Below are 17,331 nucleotides of genomic sequence, written 5' to 3'. Positions count from 1 at the left end.
CCTTAATTCAAACATAAAGAAAATTTTCAGAACTTAGTTTTTTCTTGAAAATAGTTTTTAACAACCAAAAACCTGTGCATTACACTTGCAACTAGGAAGGGTTTGTTTAGAGTCGAGTTTGAGCCTGTGCAACTGAGAAAAGTAGTACCGTATTGATTTAATATTGATTTATTACTCTACTGTTTTACTACATCTCAAATGTTTATTAAATCTACTTTTGAAAATGATCCCTATTATGTCGTCATTCCATATACCTCATGCATTTGAATATTTATTGAGTGACTTACTGAGTATTCTATATACTCACCTTGCTATATCAACAAAATATCATTAGTTGAAGAAAAGTGTTTTAATAGAAAAAAATAGAGTTATAAGACCGAGCTTATACCACCGTTTAGTTGCCTATGGGAGTGGATACGAAGCTGCCCTAGACCCTTTTTCCGTTGTAGATTTTTTCTTTGTGAGCAGTAAGTGCCTATTTCACAAGTATATTTAGCGTTTCATTACGTTGGATCTATACTCTCTCTGTTAAAAAATATAGCAACTTAATAGTGGATTAATTGGATACAACCATTACTATGAATCTGTGTAAGGGGTTATCTAGATTTACAGTACTACGTTGTATCCGATCCGGTACTAGGTTCTTCTATTTTGGGATAGAGAGAGTATATTAAATTGTCACTTTGTTTACCTTGACTGATTTAAGATAAGGATTGAATGCACATATTATTAGAAAATTGGTGGCAGATTTCTATCCGTGACACTCTCATCTCCTATTTAACTACTAAAAGAATTATGCTAATTCACCGAGTATTGCAAAACGGATGGCATATATGCATATTTATATATACTGTGATGTTATAGAAGTATATAAAATAGGCGGGTGCAGGAGCAGGGTTGTCATCGTATTGTTGGCTATAAAGGCACAGTATGTATGGGTCTAGACAAAGCAACTTCACTTCCTTCATCTTCCTCCTGGAACTCTTCAATCTCCCCAGTGAGATCCTCGAGGGACTTCCCTTTCGACTCTGGTAAGAGAAGGGTGAAGATGAATCCAACAAGATTGCACCCAATAAGGACAAACAGAAAGATCCTGATATGGTATTCTGTGTACAAGAAACCAAACACACCGACAATCGCACCGATCTTCCCAACCGCACCAGATATCCCATGGCATGTGGACCGTAGCCTTGCAGGGAAAATCTCAGCTGGAATTATGAAGGTTGTAGTATTTGGCCCAAAGTTGGCGAAGAAGAAGGTCAGGCCATACATGACTGCAAATCCGTACTTGTTCTTGTGCCTCAGCCACTGATCATAAGGAATTGCAAGACAAAGCATGAAAACAGTCATCATGGTGAATCCAATCAGCTGGATCTTGACACGGCCGATGCGATCAACGAAGGCGACAGTGAAGAAGTACCCGGGAAGTGCACCGCAAAGCGAGATAAATGTGTGAACTGCTGTCATGGTGATCATCCGCTGGAGGGTATGGTGGTATTCGCTATCTAGACGAGGAAGAAGACCGACCTCGGTGAAGATATTCTTCATGAAAATGTTGAGCGAGTAGAAGGTGACGTCGAGGACGAACCAACAGACGGTGGTGCCAAGGAGGTGGAGGCCATGGCGGTGGAGAAACTCGAACGAGAAGAGGCCATACTCGTCCTGCCTTGCAAGCTCATTGATAACTTCATCGTCCGGGGTTATGTTGACATTGAGCACGGCAGACATGTCCTTGGCGGCCTTCTTTGCATTCTTAGAGATGAGGGCAGTGTAACGTGCTGTTTCTGGCATCTTCATGCGCCAGTGGTAAGTGAGAGCAGCAGGAATGGCGCCAAACATGAGGATTATCCGCCAGGCATAGTCAATCTTTGATGCCGATGAATGCTTGAAAGCTGCAGATACTATCATTCCAATGATCCCAGCAGCAAGGTTGCCGAAACCCTACAAGTGAATTCAGAAGCATGTGGTCTCTGACAACAGTTTTATGAAGTAACTTGTCTGAAGAAAACATGAACAAATTAAAAAGGGACTATCTATTTTTTCACATGAATGATTTTTCTAAATATCAATCAATCACTTTTTAACTTTGTATCAATGTCAACAACTTCACTTTTTTCTGTATATTTTTTCTTGTGGTGAAGCAATTAATGTTTGAATCTATCTAAAAGTAAAAAAGAAAAGGATGCTATGTGGTTTCAATTCATGCCATTATAAAACTTTAAACTATGATTTATATAAGCATAGTAATGCATCTTGATTAATACAGCAACTAAAATATAAAGAAAAATAAAGAGTAAATTCAAAAAAATATAGATATATTGATCAATCTTTCGCAAAAACAACAGTATGGATGTGCATCATAAAACTTTAGATTTAGCATCAAATGTTTCACAAAACTACAAATTTAACATTAATTTTAACACAAAAACTACAGCGTTTGTAAGTAAAAAAAAGTGCTATGGATATAAACTCTAAAATATTTAGTTATTTGATAACTTCATCATTAAATTTGTAGTTCTGTAATACAATGCTTTAAATCTATAGTTTTTATGATAAATTATTTGATGCTAGGTCTGTAGTTTTGTGATGCATATTTGAAATCTATAGTTGTGTGATAGTTTTTGCAAAATATCTGTAGTGTTGTGGAATATACTCAAAAATAAAAGTTGCACTTCGTTTCTACTGAAGTTGCAACATTTTATATTTTGCAAGACTTGTGCAAGTTATTTGGCTCCTAGTCTAGTCCTATGGAAATGATGTTATCCTACATAGTTGTAGGATCAAGAATAATCTTACAAGTTTTGTTGTTAATCAGCTAATATGTACTAGACGTTCTGTAATCCTTTGTAATTCTCTTTGCTATATATAATATTTTTACACTGCTGGGCACAGCCTAACAGTTTTGCTTTAATAAAAATTGCTAGGTGACAGATAAATAACGAAACTGGGTTAACAATAATTTAGACATGCTCCTATTCCAGCCGTAAATATTTGACACTTCAATTTTGTCAAACTTTTGACTTTGTCATTAATAATGTCTGAAATATTATGTTTAAAAACTAAAGAATGGATGGTATGGGTACATTTACCTCCAAAAACTATAAGTAATATGCAGAAACCTCATTCATGTTAAGGCTGGATTCAATTACAATAAGAAAAACATACTCTCTTCGTCTCTAAATATTTAACGTTGTTGACTTTTTTAAACATGTATACATATAGCTTTACATATTTCACAAAAATTTTTGAATAAGATGAACGGAAAAATCAACGACGTCAAATATTTAGAGACAGAGGGAGTAGTTTCTACTTACTTGCATAGCAAAGACAGCAGCAATGAAGGCACCACGAGTCCTCTTGTTGGCGTACTCTGACATGATGGTGGCGGAGAGTGGGTAATCCCCACCGATGCTGACGCCAAGCCAGAACCGGAAGAAGCAAAGCACAGCGATAATGTTCATCCCCTCGTGCTTACTGAAGGAGAGTCCGGAGGCGAGAGAGGAGACAACCATGAGGAGGAGGGTGATTCCATAGACACGCTTCCGGCCCATTTTGTCGCCTGAAAGTGTGTATAGACTCAACGCAATGATTAATTAGATTGATAATCCAAGCGGAGTACGTACATATACACAATATAATCCTTCCTTATCTACTCAACCGACCTAGCCAGCCGAAGACGAGCTGTCCAGGGACGGTGCCACAAAGCGCGATGCCGGTGACGGCGGCGTGGATGTTCCGGGGCAGCTCGCCGTGGTAGTAGACGTGGCCGAGGAGGTCGGCGACAAGGGAGATGGAGAAGAGGTCGTAGGCGTCGGTGAAGAAGCCCATACCGGCGATCACGATCGCGATGAAATGGTACAGCTGTGTCCTTGCAATGTCCAGGGCGTGCAGCACCCGCAGCTGCTGGTTGCCGGCCATTGTTGCTTTCCGATCCGACTTGCTTCCTTAATTTCTTCGATCCTGTCCTTGCTATTATAAGTTGCTAAGTTATATAAGCTTCCAAGCATAATTCAACTGTCTCTGTCATATCGAAGGTTTTATGCTTTCCATCTCGATTTCTGAACGGAATTGCTAAAAAACTGTCAAAGGTTTTTTTTTGCAAAAACTTTCAAATGTAAATATAGTATAGTTATAGTATAACTATAATGTAATTACACTAGTATTTTTACGTAAATAATTAGTGTAACTGTATTGTAACTATATTATAATCTGCATATATTATGTTAGGCATTATTTTAATACTTATATACAATTTATATTATAGCTATAGTATAGTTGTAGTGAAAATATATTATAATTATACTATAGTTAGATTTGAATGTTTTCCCTTGAAAAACTTGCCGCAGTTTTTTTAGATAGTTCCCTGAACTTTATGAATTTCATTTCTACAATCTGCTGAACCTGACAGCCACTTGGGAGTCACAAATGGTTTATTGTCTCCATGTGTCCGTACTTGTGCAACAAGACACTAGCATATGGTGAACTGAATGAATATTCTTATTGTTGTATCAGATATAATTGGATCTGTAGAAATCTTGAATTTAGTGTAACAACTGATAGCAACTAGGTAGTGCAAATTAAATGTAGACTGGAAAATACTAGTGGTATACGTGCTTGGTTCTTCAGATCAGAAGTTAGCTGGAACTTGCTGGTTGCAATTTATTCAAAGTCGTCGCACTTGAAGTCCCGGACGGCAAGCAGGAACAAGAAAGTAAAACATGTCTGTTTCAATCATCCTGGCATCTGACGTGCCCGATGAATTGCTGGGTGTAATATTCTCTAATGAAGATACAGATTCCGTAAGAGCGAGTTCAGAACACACTGCTCCGTTTACAGATAGATCTGGTCTTAGGATGTATGGATGTACAAACATTTTAAGATTTCATAATTCATTTGCAAAAATGGTATCAATAATGTTTTCATGAGAATATATCCATATAGTTATACTTTATATAGCTTTTCATAATATATAATTCAAACAAATATGAACTTGTACACAGGAAACTTTATCGACAACTTTGTTGGAATTAATATATAGGCCTTAACCCATTTGAAGATTAATTCTTTAAAAAATCACAAAACCACACCTCATGGGATAACATGTATGAGTAGTTTAGTCCCTCCTTAAAAGGGAGGATGCTCTCCTAGCCACTTGAGGCATGTCAGGCGGAGAGAACAGGGGGAACACACACGTACGCTCGCTCGCCTCGCCTGGCCAGACATAGTGGCGCGCGTGCACGACGTACGCGTCGAATGGTCCGATAAAATTGGTCCCTCATGCAGTTTTGTTTTGCTGCAGAAAATTCAGATTTGTTTTTTTGGAAACGCTCCGAATAATACGGTGCGTGAAACGGCGTGGAGTCCGGACAAGTTACGCGCGACTTATTCGATTCGGTTATTTGGAGTAGAGATCGTGCAGGCGTCCTGATCAAGCATCCTGATATCTCTATATAAGTAGAATCGCTGCCTCCACGCAACATGTGAAATCAATCTAGGGTTTGCCTGTTCCTCTATACTGCGCCATCACTCATAGTCTACTTCATCCCGCTCGGGGGCATGCACCGGCGATTGGGAGAGTAGGTTTCCAGAACCTTCGTCTTCGACGTCCTGCACCAGGAGAAGGTGGCAGTAAGTTTTTTGGGAAGTGCTTTGCGCGACTACTCCCTGTTCGTCCACAACGGGTCGTCTTCCTCTTCTCTCATGTGCTGCGCGCCGTTGTCAACGCACTGTACCATGAGTTATTCCTACTGAGCAACCGGTTTTCCAAAACCCTCGGTACGCATTTAACATGTTTCGCAGATTTGACCTGTTCATGCTTTACTGTCTAGTTTACATGTGTAGATCGTATGATGCGATTATGCTAGTTTACATATGCAATGTCATGATTTATTTAGGGAATAAATTAAATCATTATGTGCTTATATATTCAACAAACTTGAAAAGAATTAATGGGCAGTGACTAGTAGGCCACATCTTTGCTATCCAAAGATAATATACAGATAACCATTTAACAGTCCTAGTATGCTATTTCTATAAATGGCCTCCTTCACCTTCTGTTCTTGTCACTATATTTAAATTACTTTTCTTCGATTACCTACAAAATAGCTTATATATACACAAGCTTAGAGTAACATACTCCACAAATTTGGGAAAATCATTAGCGAAAATATTTTTCATCAACATTATTCATTCTTGTCGAGTCGGAGCCCTTTCGATCCTTTCCCACTTATTTTCCCCTTCTCCCTTCTGATCGACTTCATTGATCCAACTCATTCAATTTTTCCCTATAAAAATCGTGAAAAAACCTAACTCAATACTATTCTTCGTGGGCCAAGGCCAATACGTCGGCCCACTTCCTCCCATTCGCTCCTTGTCCTCTCTCTCTACTTATGCACAAATTATTGGAATACCTGAGTTACTAGGGTAGTATTGTGCCCTGTGCTCGGTTTCAGCTAATGTGGCGAGTTGGCTATAATCAACATGGCTGAGTCAGCATGAGATATATCCACGTGGCCTCCACATGTCAGGGCATTTTTCTATTTCTTTGCTCTCTTTTTCGGGGGTTGCTAGTGGGCGGGTGATTGCTTCCCTCTCCACCTAGCGATCACCCATCCCTCCCCCCTAATACAGTAATACTCATCTTTCATTCTATGACTTATAAACATTCGCTTTAAATACTTTAGGTGGATAAACTTTAGTTGTGTAAACTTTAGGTGTATAAACTTACTAAAAGAGGAAAATATAAAATATTTGAATTCGAATATAAGTTTGAATTGGGTATATAAACTTTTGACTTATAAACATTCGCTTTAAAAACTTTAGGTGGATAAACTTTAGTTGTGTAAACTTTAGGTGTATAAACTTTAGAAAAAGAAAAAAAAGAAAAAAACGATTGCTGGCAGCGATAGTTAGCCTTCTCGCTCTTTTTCCTCTCTATTTTTCTCTATCCCTTTATCTGCCATTTTTTTTCAACAGCCGGCCGAAGAGAGGGCGAGCGACCGGAGGGGCCACGCGACGTCGGCAATGGCTCGGACCAATGGTGCAGTGGCAGCAGCCCATAGAGGCATAGAGCTGCTCGGTTATTCCTTCGGCCATGGAAGATGCGAGGTGGAGGCGGAGGGAAGAGGAGCCGGGAGATCGCGATCGAGCGGCCGTGGAGGCGAAATCATCGAGGGACCAGGGTGCGGAGGAGGTGGAGCGGTGCCGTGCTTGTGCTCGACCAGCTGCTGTTGCTCCTCGTTGGCTAGCGGCTAGCTAAGGAAGAAAGGGCATGTGGGCACGATTGTTTTTTACATTTTCCTCGTAACTGACAGGGTCCTCCTATTTTTTTTATAAAAAAGATTGTAATGGCACGTAGATAACGCATCATATTAAAAACTAATGTATGCGCTACGTAGGACGAAACTTTTCTAAAAACCACCAATGGACTCAATTTGCACTTAGGGCCTGATTGGTTGCTACACAGCTGAGCAAATAAGCCTGGTCGAGCCTGTAACTCGCCTGGCATATGTTTGGTTGCTACCCTGAGGATTCTAGCCTGATGAATCTTGCCCGAGTGTACTCGCCAGAGTCAGGCGTACGAAATGGGTGGCGTGAACAAGCCGTGCTATTTCGCTCCACCTGCCTGAGTAAAATCACCGCTCTTCTACACTGTAGTGAAAATAAGACCACTTCTTCCTCCTCCTCACTGAAACTTGGTGTTAAATATATTCACTATTTCCCTGTTGCCATTTGCATGTTTAACCATATGTGATGCTTTTATCATTATGAAATGGAAGATCGTTTGGCAAAATCTTGGTAGAGGGTACTCTCACCATCTACATAGCATACGGTGAGTGTATGCTCAGGCAAAATATTAGCCAAACACTGCCTGACCCTTATGTCCACTCAGGCATGTTCTCAGAGCTTCAACCAAAGACCTCCTTAAATTTGTGTCATGCCTGGACAGGTATTTTCTGCAAGCAAGCTCAGGCAGCCCTCAGGCATGGAAAATACTCAGGCAGGTTGCTCAGGGTAGCAACCAAACAGGCCCTATTTGTTTTGATGGTTAAGGGATACTTCATACCAGAGTTTGTGGTTTAGGGAAGCAAATAAAATACAACTCATAGATAAGGGATATAAAGTGGACTTTTCGCTATTACGTATTCAAAATCATTTCCTAAATTCCAGAGAAAATGGTGGAGAGAGAAAAGGAGAAGAAGGAGTGGAGTGGATAATACCGTGAGGAAGGAGAAGCAAGTGGATAAGATAGAGAGCTGTGGGGCACGCGAGGTGTAGGGCGTCTGATATTTTCCCTTCTCATCGGACGCCTAGGTCAAATCGTTTTTGCAAAGATTTAGCAAAACCATTTTCACAAATATGTCTGGAACATCATATAAAGAAATACAAAGGAAATTTGCTCTACTAACTATTATTTTCGCGAACACGTAAAAGAATTGCACGTTAATATATTTGAAGAAAAAGAGGTTTTATTACACAACGTAATCAGCCAGACCGAATTATGACAAGGGAAGGGAGAAAAGGCAAAGGCAAAAACTGAAGCTTAGGAACTAGTACGATGGCTAAATGCAACTCCTATGCTCTACTAACTACTAATAACTCGCTGTTGAGGAATCTGTACGCATCTTCACTAGAGGATATTAATCCTGACGCGTACAATTTCAGCAAGTCATTGGGCAACATATATATAATGAAGGCATCAATTCATCTATCTTTTATTTGCAGGATAGAAAACAGATATGGTTTGTTTGTTCATGCCGTCCAGGACATGAATAACGACGACTTTGAACTGATTACAACCAGCAAATTCTAGGTAATTTCTGCCTAACTACCAATGAATTGTTAAACAGAATGTAATATTCTTTATACAGATCTAAGTATACATGTTTCATCTGACATTAAAAAATTCATTCAGTTGAGCAAATGCTAGTGTCTTGTTGCACAAGTACGGACATGAAAAGAATAAACAGTAGAAACAGATAGAGAGAATTAAACAAACACATGGAAACCATAGAACCTCTGGTATGACAGCAACTGGAAGCTTATTAACCTTCAGGAACTTACAATAAGAATTAGGACGGGATCCAACGAAGGAGGCAAATCAGAGAAAACAATGGCTGACAAGTGACAACCAGCAGCTGCGGGTGCTGCACGCTCTGGACGTGGCAAGGACGCAGCTATACCAATTCAAGCTAGGCGATCGTGATCACCGGAATATGGACTTATTCACCGATGCCTACGACCTCTTGTCCATCTCTCTTGTCGCTGACCTCCTCGGATACATCTACTACAAAGGCCAGCTCTCCCCCAATATCGACGCCGCCATCACCAGCTAGTGATTTCAGTGAACATGTAAGCATTCCGTGCTGATGCTTCTATGATGTGATGTAATATTTTGGAGATGTGAATCTGTGGATGTATTTGAATCTGTGGTGGTATTTGGTCCAGAATGAGTTCTTGGGCTGCTGGTATTATCTGGGCCGGCCCAATATGCCGAGGAAATGGGCTGAGCCAAATTTAAAAGGAAAAAGTACACCGCAGGTCCCTCAACTTGTCACCGAATTACAAAATCGTCCTTAAACCGCAAAACCGGATACAATGCCTCCCTCAACTTACAAAACCATTGCAAACTAGGTCCCTCAGCGGTTTTGACTCCGGTTTTATCTGATGTAACAGCTGACTCACCTGTGGGTCCCACATATCAGCCCCTTCTTCCCCTCCCCTCTCTTCCTCTCTCCTCTTCTTTTCTCTCCCTCTCCTCAGTTCGGAGGTGGGCAGGGCAGCCAGCCGGTGGGGGAGGCGGGAGTTCGGTGGCTGACGACGGGTGATGAGGCGGCAGCGGATCTCAACGCGATGTCCCCCGCCCCGACGCAGCGAAGCAATCCACCCCACCGCCCACCACATCGCCGGCGCCTTCTCGTCTGCGATGCAACATACACATCGGGGCAAAATCAATCAAGAAAGCGTCAAATGCCATTAATGGCGGCGTGTTCGTGCTGTTGCTGTTTGGTGTTGCGTTTGTGTCATTGGGTGGTGGTGGTGGTGTACTGACCATGGAGGTTGGCGGAGATGGAGCCGCGGCCGGAGAAGTGGAAGACGAGGTAGAGGTCGCGGTCGACGCAGCAGCCGAGGAGCGTGCGGCTCATTCCAGAGCGCGGCAGGGGCGTTCGCGTGGATGAGGAAGAGCGGCGTCAATGCCAAGGCCGTCGCGGCCGGGGCCACCACCGTCGACGCCCTCTCCTTGCTCTCCCCCGCCTCGCCACCGAACCACCTTGCCCTCCTCCCCGCCCTGCGCGACCTAGCTCCCGGCCTCGTGCTCCAGCGCCACCGCCGCGGCGCCCCCACCCCTGCCTCCGCCGTCGCCCCCGCCTTCACCGCTGCCATCGCCACGGTGCCCCCACCGCCGCGTCCAGCTCCTCCCCCGCCGGCTGCCGGCCGCGACCATCTCCGCCCTCGCCGGCCGTGCCCCATGCTTCCCCCGCCGGTCACCGGTCGGGCCCAGCTCCTCCCCCACCGAACGCCGTCTACTCCCAGATCGTTGCTCTCCATCACTGTCGCCGTGGAAAGGGATGAGAGAGGAAGAGAAGAGGAGAGAGGAAGAGAAGAAGAGGCTGACATGTGGGTCCCACGTGGGTCCCACGCTGAGTCAGCTGCCACGTCGGACAAAACCGGAGTCAAAACCGCCGAGGGATCTAGTTTACATTGGTTTTGTAAATTGGGGATGTGTTGTATCTGGTTTTGTGGTTTAAGGACGATTTTGTAATTCGATGACAAGTTGAGGGACCTTCGGTGTACTTTTTTCAATTTAAAATAAAGTTGGCTGATTACCCAATATAAAAAGAAATTGGAGGACAATTTGAAACGAAAGTGGGCCGCGCAGAAAATATCTCGGCCCAGCCCATCCTACATTTCGCTACCCTAATAATAAAATTTAAATTTCGAAAAAAAATGCTGTCTTGGAATGGTGAGCCACGTCACCAAGCTGACGTGTCAGTTATAGCCACATCACCAAGCTGATGTGTCAGATGCAGCCCTGTCAGATTCCACCTCACCATGCTGAGATAGCAGTGTTGATGTGGCACAACGTCCATGACGGTCCGTTTCATCACTGATGCTGCCTGAAAACCAAACGAATAGCTATTCCATGACGGTCACAGTCGTCACCGATCCAGCGTGTCTTTTTTCCATGACGGGGATTCTATGATGTATTTCTGGACTCTCACGGATAGTTACCTGTGACGTTTCTTAGGGCGTCTATGACAAACGGTTATGGATAAGGGAACAATTGCTCATTTGACCCAGTTCTCAAGTCTAACTACTAATTTGACACTACTTTTTAAACTTTGCTCATTTGACCCTGTTTTTCAAAATCGAAACTGTCGTCTGACCCTATTTTCACTCCACCGTTAGGGTTTATTAAAGGAACTAGAAGAAAATCATTTTATAATATAAACTGACTAAAATACCCCTGAGCAGTGAACACAAAATCAATCCCCAAATTTCTCACCCCGCGGTCAAATTTTTCATCCCGTGCCTTCTTGGCGGCGCAGCTAGGGTTCGGCAGAGGCGGCGCGCACGGAGTGGGCTTCGGCGGTGGCGGTGGGAACTGTGGTGGTGGCACGCGGCGGGGCTGCAACGGCGGGCGGCGGCGGCGGCGGGTCGTGATGGGAGCTGTGGTCCAGCGGCGTCAACGCTCGGTGGGGGCTACGGTGGCGGCGCACAGAGAGGGCTTCGGCGGTGGCGGTGGCGGCGGGAGCTGCGGTAGTGGCACGCGGCGGGGCTGCAACGGCGGGCGTCGCGCGGTAGGGACTGCGGAGACAACGCTTGGCGCGAGCGGCGGAGGCGGCACACACAGAGGGCTTCGGCGGCGACGGCGCGCGAGAGCTGCGGTGGCGGCACACGGGTGCTATAGCGGCGGCATGCGAGAGAGGCGAACGAAAAGGCTTCGGCAACGACAGTGCGCGGGTGCAGCAATGGCGGCATGCAGGAGTTGCAGCGACGCGTAGGTGCGGCACCGACGACGACGCGCGAGTGCTGCTGCGGCGGCGCGTAGGAGCTGCAGCAGCGACGGCATGCGGGAGATGGCCATCAAGCTCCATCTGGTTAGCCTCCGGGGATACTTTTTTTTTTCGAGGGAAGCCTGCGGTGATACATTAACTACATGTGTTTGTGTTTTTCTTGGACATGTACAGTTTGAGATTGATGTTGTCAAAAATTTATGAAATCTATGAAGTGTAAGTTAACTTTGTCAAAAATATATCAAATTTGTGTCAAAATTATCGAAATTTGTCAAACGTATGTTAAATTTATCAAACCCATATCAAAATTTCTCAAATATAACACCGCTTTGTCAAACCTGGATAAATAAACAAAAATAATAAAAGTAGAGTCAAATAAGCAAGGGATAAATGGTATTTTTGTCATGAGCTCACACCGTTAGGTTGTCTTCACAGAATAGGGTCAAGTCTGATCTTCATTTTTGAAAAAGAGGGTCAAATGAGCAAACTTAAAAAAATAATAGGGCCAAATTGAAAATTAGGCATCAAAATAGGGTCAAAAGTGCAATTGCCCCAACGGATAATATCATGTATCAACATAATCCTTGTAGTGTTGGCTGGCTTGGCGACAACATCGGTCAGAAGCGTGTCTGCGGAATCCCTCTCCTCCTCATTGTCGTCTCCTCTCTCGCCTCCGGACAAACAATACCGCCGTGCTTTGCTTCTTCTGGTTCTCGCTCGATGTTAGCATCGGTGGTGATTACCCACTCTCGGCGACCATCATGTCCGAGTATGCTAATAAGAGGACTCGTGGCACCTTGATTGTTGCTGTTTTCGCCATGCAAGTAACCAAGAACAGTACTACTAGACATTCGATTATTAACAATGACTGAAAAAGTGCCCGTGCGTTGCAACGGGAAGAACATTGAGGAAAAGTTGAGAGAGATTTACATTATGTAATTAATTGAAATACAAATTTCACCATCTTCTTTATATAACACACTACATATGAAATCACAATTACACAAACATACGAATACAAATTTCACCATCTTCTTTATATAACGCTACATATGAAATCACAATTACACATATATATACGATTTTGAGGAAAAGAGACCCATGAAAATCAAGGTAAATTCTGGACAGACCTGACTAGATGACAGGTCTAACATCACCGTACTATCTGCCGAATGAGAAACGTCCGGACGAATGATTGGAGTTGCATGTAATGTTGCATCCTAGTTGCACATCCTCTCTAAAAACAGATGGGATCATTGAGTTCAAAAATCTTGGGAACGTGTTTTCATCTAGTCATTTTCATTGAATTGATCTTATTTATCTCTATTTTAATGAGAAGTGACAACAGAAATTTGAATGATGCACAATTCTTGTGACTTGTGAGGGACATGGACATATGTATGCATCATCCTAATCCAAATTAAGAACGGGATGAACTGTCACACCTTGGTTTTCGTTTTAGGGATTTATAAATTATTTCTAGAATTTATACAAAAGTTCAATTTATTTACCAGTGAAGTAAATGTGGGAAATAAAATTTTCCAAATAAAATATGGCTGGATTTAATTTTTATTAAATTCTCCACGATTAGATACACTATAAGAAATTTTTTGAAATTGTCAGAGCTCACTTGATAATTTTAATAATACAAACATCATTTCAGCATTTATTTAAATAAAAATCTAAATAAAACCCCTCCTTTCTCTCTAGGCCATTTTCATCCCACTTCTTTCCTTAGCCCGTACCGAGCCAGCCTGCGTTCCTCCCTTCTCGTTCCCTCCGCCTCCGGCCCGCAATCGCGAATCAGGACCATCAAGCAACCACAAGTCTAATAATCCTCCCCTTGTTCCTCCTCTCACTATCGTGTGGGTCCCAGCGCTACAGTGTCATGTCCTACCTCCCGCTAGACTCCCGCATCTGCCCGACGCTGTTTGAAGTCGCCTCCTCCGTGAAATCCGACCACAACCTTGGAGATAATCCTAAATTGATTGATGGGTTTCGATCATTATCTCCTCCTCTTTCTGTTTTCCCAAGAATCGGAGCAAAATCGCATCGTATTGAGTTTGGTCTCGAGTCCTGTCCTAAGTAAGCTAACCCTAGAGTTTCCCGTCTCAGTGTCTGTTTTCGCTTGAACAAAAATCCAGACGGATGAAAATAGTCCTGGAATTCATACGTATTTTTTAATTAGGTATAGATATATCATTCTTTCATCGTCAATGTATTAACAATCGCACATTGTCCTAGACGTTAATGTGTTAACAACCACATATAGCCGTGATCGTTAATAAATTAACGATGATATATTGTCTATGTCATTAATAGAAATAACGACGGAAATACTATGTGGTCGTTAATACTATTAACAACGACCATATTTTCTGTCGTTGATATTCTTTTCTCTAGTAGTGGAACTTAGCTACGTTTTAGGTTAATAGTATTGCATCCAGCTCAATATCAAAGATGTATCCCCATAATGAAATAAATTCTCCTGTCATGAATATTTAATGTTTAGTACAATATTTGATCAAACTATCAAATCTGATAGTGGTTATTGGGGACCACTTGTATGAGTTGTCTTTTAGAGTGGAGCCTGAAAATGGTACTGAAGAGCCTGTACCTTTGGATATGGAGAATTTCGATGATGGATGTTCGGAGAGGAAACATGAGGAGAATAAGAATCAGGATATAGGGAAGGAGTCTGGCTTTGGGGACTCTGGAAACAGTTCCACTTTGGGTTCTGGTGGCCTGGGCATTGTGAGGGGTGGGCCTTCTGTACCTGCTTCTCAATTAAATCTGATACCTGAATCTGAGGGCTTGACTACGTCTGATGAAGAGTTTGATGGCTTAGATGAGGATACTCTTATGGTTGAGAAGGTTCACACCCAGGAAAGACTTGTGGCAATATGCTAATGATACCATTGTCTTTTTGGAGCATGATTTACAACAAGAAAAGAATCTGAAATTGATTTTATCTGTGTTTGAAAAGTTATATGGCTTGAAAATAAATTTTCACAACAGTGAATTATTTTGTTTTGGCCAGGCAAAGGAGTGTTATGATCAATATTCTAATATCTTTGGTTGTAAACTTGGCACGTTTCCTTTTAAGTATCTTGGTATCCCAATGCATTTTAGAAAGCTTGGTAATAAAAATTGAAAAGTTATAGAAGAAATAATTGAGAAAAAACTAAGTAGTTGGAAAGGTAAACATTTGTCTATTGGTGGTAGACTGGTTTATCATATCCTTTTTTGAGATACCGAAAGGGGTTCTTCAAAAAATTGATTATTATAGATCATGTTTCTTTTGGCAAGAGGATGATCATAAGAAAAAGTACAGACTCACTAGATGGGATATCATTTGCCAACCCAAAGACCAGGAGGTTTGGGGATTCATAATCTAGAAATACAAAATAATTGTCTTTTGAGTAAGTGGTTGTTCAAACTAATAAATGAGGAAGGTGTTTAGCAAGATTTATTAAAGAGGAAATATCTTTATAATAAGTCTATAACTCAAGTTGATAGGAAACAAGGGGACTCTCATTTTTGGTCAGATCTTATGAAGGTCAAAAGTAATTTCTTAAATATGGGTTCTTGGATTGTAAATAATGGGGAAGAAGTAAGATATTGGGATGATAAATGGCTAGGAAACTTGGCTTGTAGAGATAAATATCCATCTTTATATGCTATTGTCCGAAGAAAGACTTCTTCCATTGCTAGTGTCATGGGAACTGTTCCACTTAATGCTTCTTTTAGGAGAGCTTCAATTGGTCAGAATCTTGTATATTGGCATGAATTGTGTGCTGCTATTGTACATATATAGTTGAATCATTCTTCTGATTATTTTAGATGGAATTATCATCAGAATGGTAGATTCTCGGTGAGGTCAATGTACCTAGCTTTAATGAATAATGGCTATACTGATAGGAATAAGTGTATTTGGAAACTTAAGATGCCACTTAACATTAAGATCTTTATGTAGTACTTGCTTAAAGGGGTTGTGTTAACCAAAGACAATTTGGCAATATGGAATTGGAATGGTAGTTTAAGATGTTGTTTTTATATGAAAAATGAGAATCTTTTTATGGACTGTTATTATGCAAAGTTTATATGGAGAGCAGTTAAGTTCTCATTTGGTTTTAACCTTCCTACAAGTAGATCTCATATTTTTGATGATTGGCTATTGGGGGTTGACAAGAAAAATAGTAAACTGATACTTGTAAGAGCATCTGTCATATGTTGGGCTCTGTGGTTGAGCAGGAATGTTATGGCTTTTAACAAATAACCATCTATTACATATATGTAGGTAATTTTCAGGAGAACTCATTGGCTCTGGTTTTGGGAACAACTACCAAAATGTGATGAAATGGAGAATTTCTGAAAGTTGCATGTCGTAATCTTGAGAAGACGGTCATACAACTGCTTGCCAACTATGGATGGAGATTCACAAATAGGCTTGAATAAATGTGTTCTCCTTTTCTCGGTTTAGTTTTTTCATTTTTATGGTTGGTGTGTTCTTTTATTTATGGACTACACTCTATTCTAGGGTAGTACTGTGCTAGTTTGTAATAATTGGCTGTAGCTATTTTGAGTAAAGACCGGGATGTTATACACCATTATGTAAAAATCCGAACACAGACACGCATCACCATGATTCATAAGAAAGGTTCGCTTGCACCTCTCTATCATGGCATCTGTAATAGAGGCAGGTAGCTTTCTTACTCTGATGTCAAGCTGCAGCTCGATTTGGTTTCCTCCATCGGCCACGCTAATCCCACTAGATCAGATGCAGAGCAAGGGAAGTGGTGCCGGACAATCCTCACCAGTCGCCAAGGGAATAATTAACTACTTGCCACTCTTACGAGTGATGCTAAATTATTTACCACTGGATCCACATGTCATAGACATGTGAGAGCTCACATGTCATAGACAGCGAGTGGCGAATAATTAATTGCCACATCTTAAAAGTGGCATGAAGTTAAATGTCCTGTCACCAAGCATGCTGCCCCGCTACCACAAGGATGTGCTTGCAAAGCCCCATTCCAACTAGAATGTGCTATTTGATATTCTATCGACCTAGCACTAGCAGGTTCTGTTTCTAATTTTGATTCATGATCTATATTTTTCTGAAGACAACCTACGAACTAAATATTTAATTTAATTTCCAAATGTTAAGTCTATATGTCCAGTCTACACGTACACTGTAGAAATACTAGCTGATTTTTTGCATATTGAATGTGCTTATTTTTGCCTATTGGATGAGCTCTGTTCCCAACAGGCAACGGCAACACCCCCAGAGTAAAAAAGAGTTGTCTAATGA

At 41.8% G+C, this 17,331-nt stretch overlaps 1 protein-coding gene across 1 annotated transcript; it reads right to left on the bottom strand.

The window, feature by feature from the left end:
- Window positions 1-823: 823 nt before the first annotated feature.
- Window positions 824-3,964, bottom strand: LOC4335116 (putative inorganic phosphate transporter 1-13). Its single transcript, NM_001419103.1, has 3 exons — window positions 3,663-3,964; window positions 3,315-3,559; window positions 824-1,941 (listed from the first exon to the last, which is right to left on the bottom strand). Exons 1-3 carry the CDS (start codon window positions 3,916-3,918, stop codon window positions 916-918), a joined length of 1,527 nt encoding a protein of 508 aa, NP_001406032.1. The 5' UTR covers window positions 3,919-3,964; the 3' UTR covers window positions 824-915.
- Between the last annotated feature and the right edge of the window lie 13,367 nt (window positions 3,965-17,331).

Source organism: Oryza sativa, chromosome 4 (genome assembly GCF_034140825.1).
Source record: "Oryza sativa Japonica Group chromosome 4, ASM3414082v1".
Taxonomy (NCBI): Eukaryota; Viridiplantae; Streptophyta; class Magnoliopsida; order Poales; family Poaceae; genus Oryza; species Oryza sativa.
The sequence above is the reverse complement of the archived record's forward strand: the minus strand, read 5'-3'. Positions and strand labels throughout refer to the sequence as shown.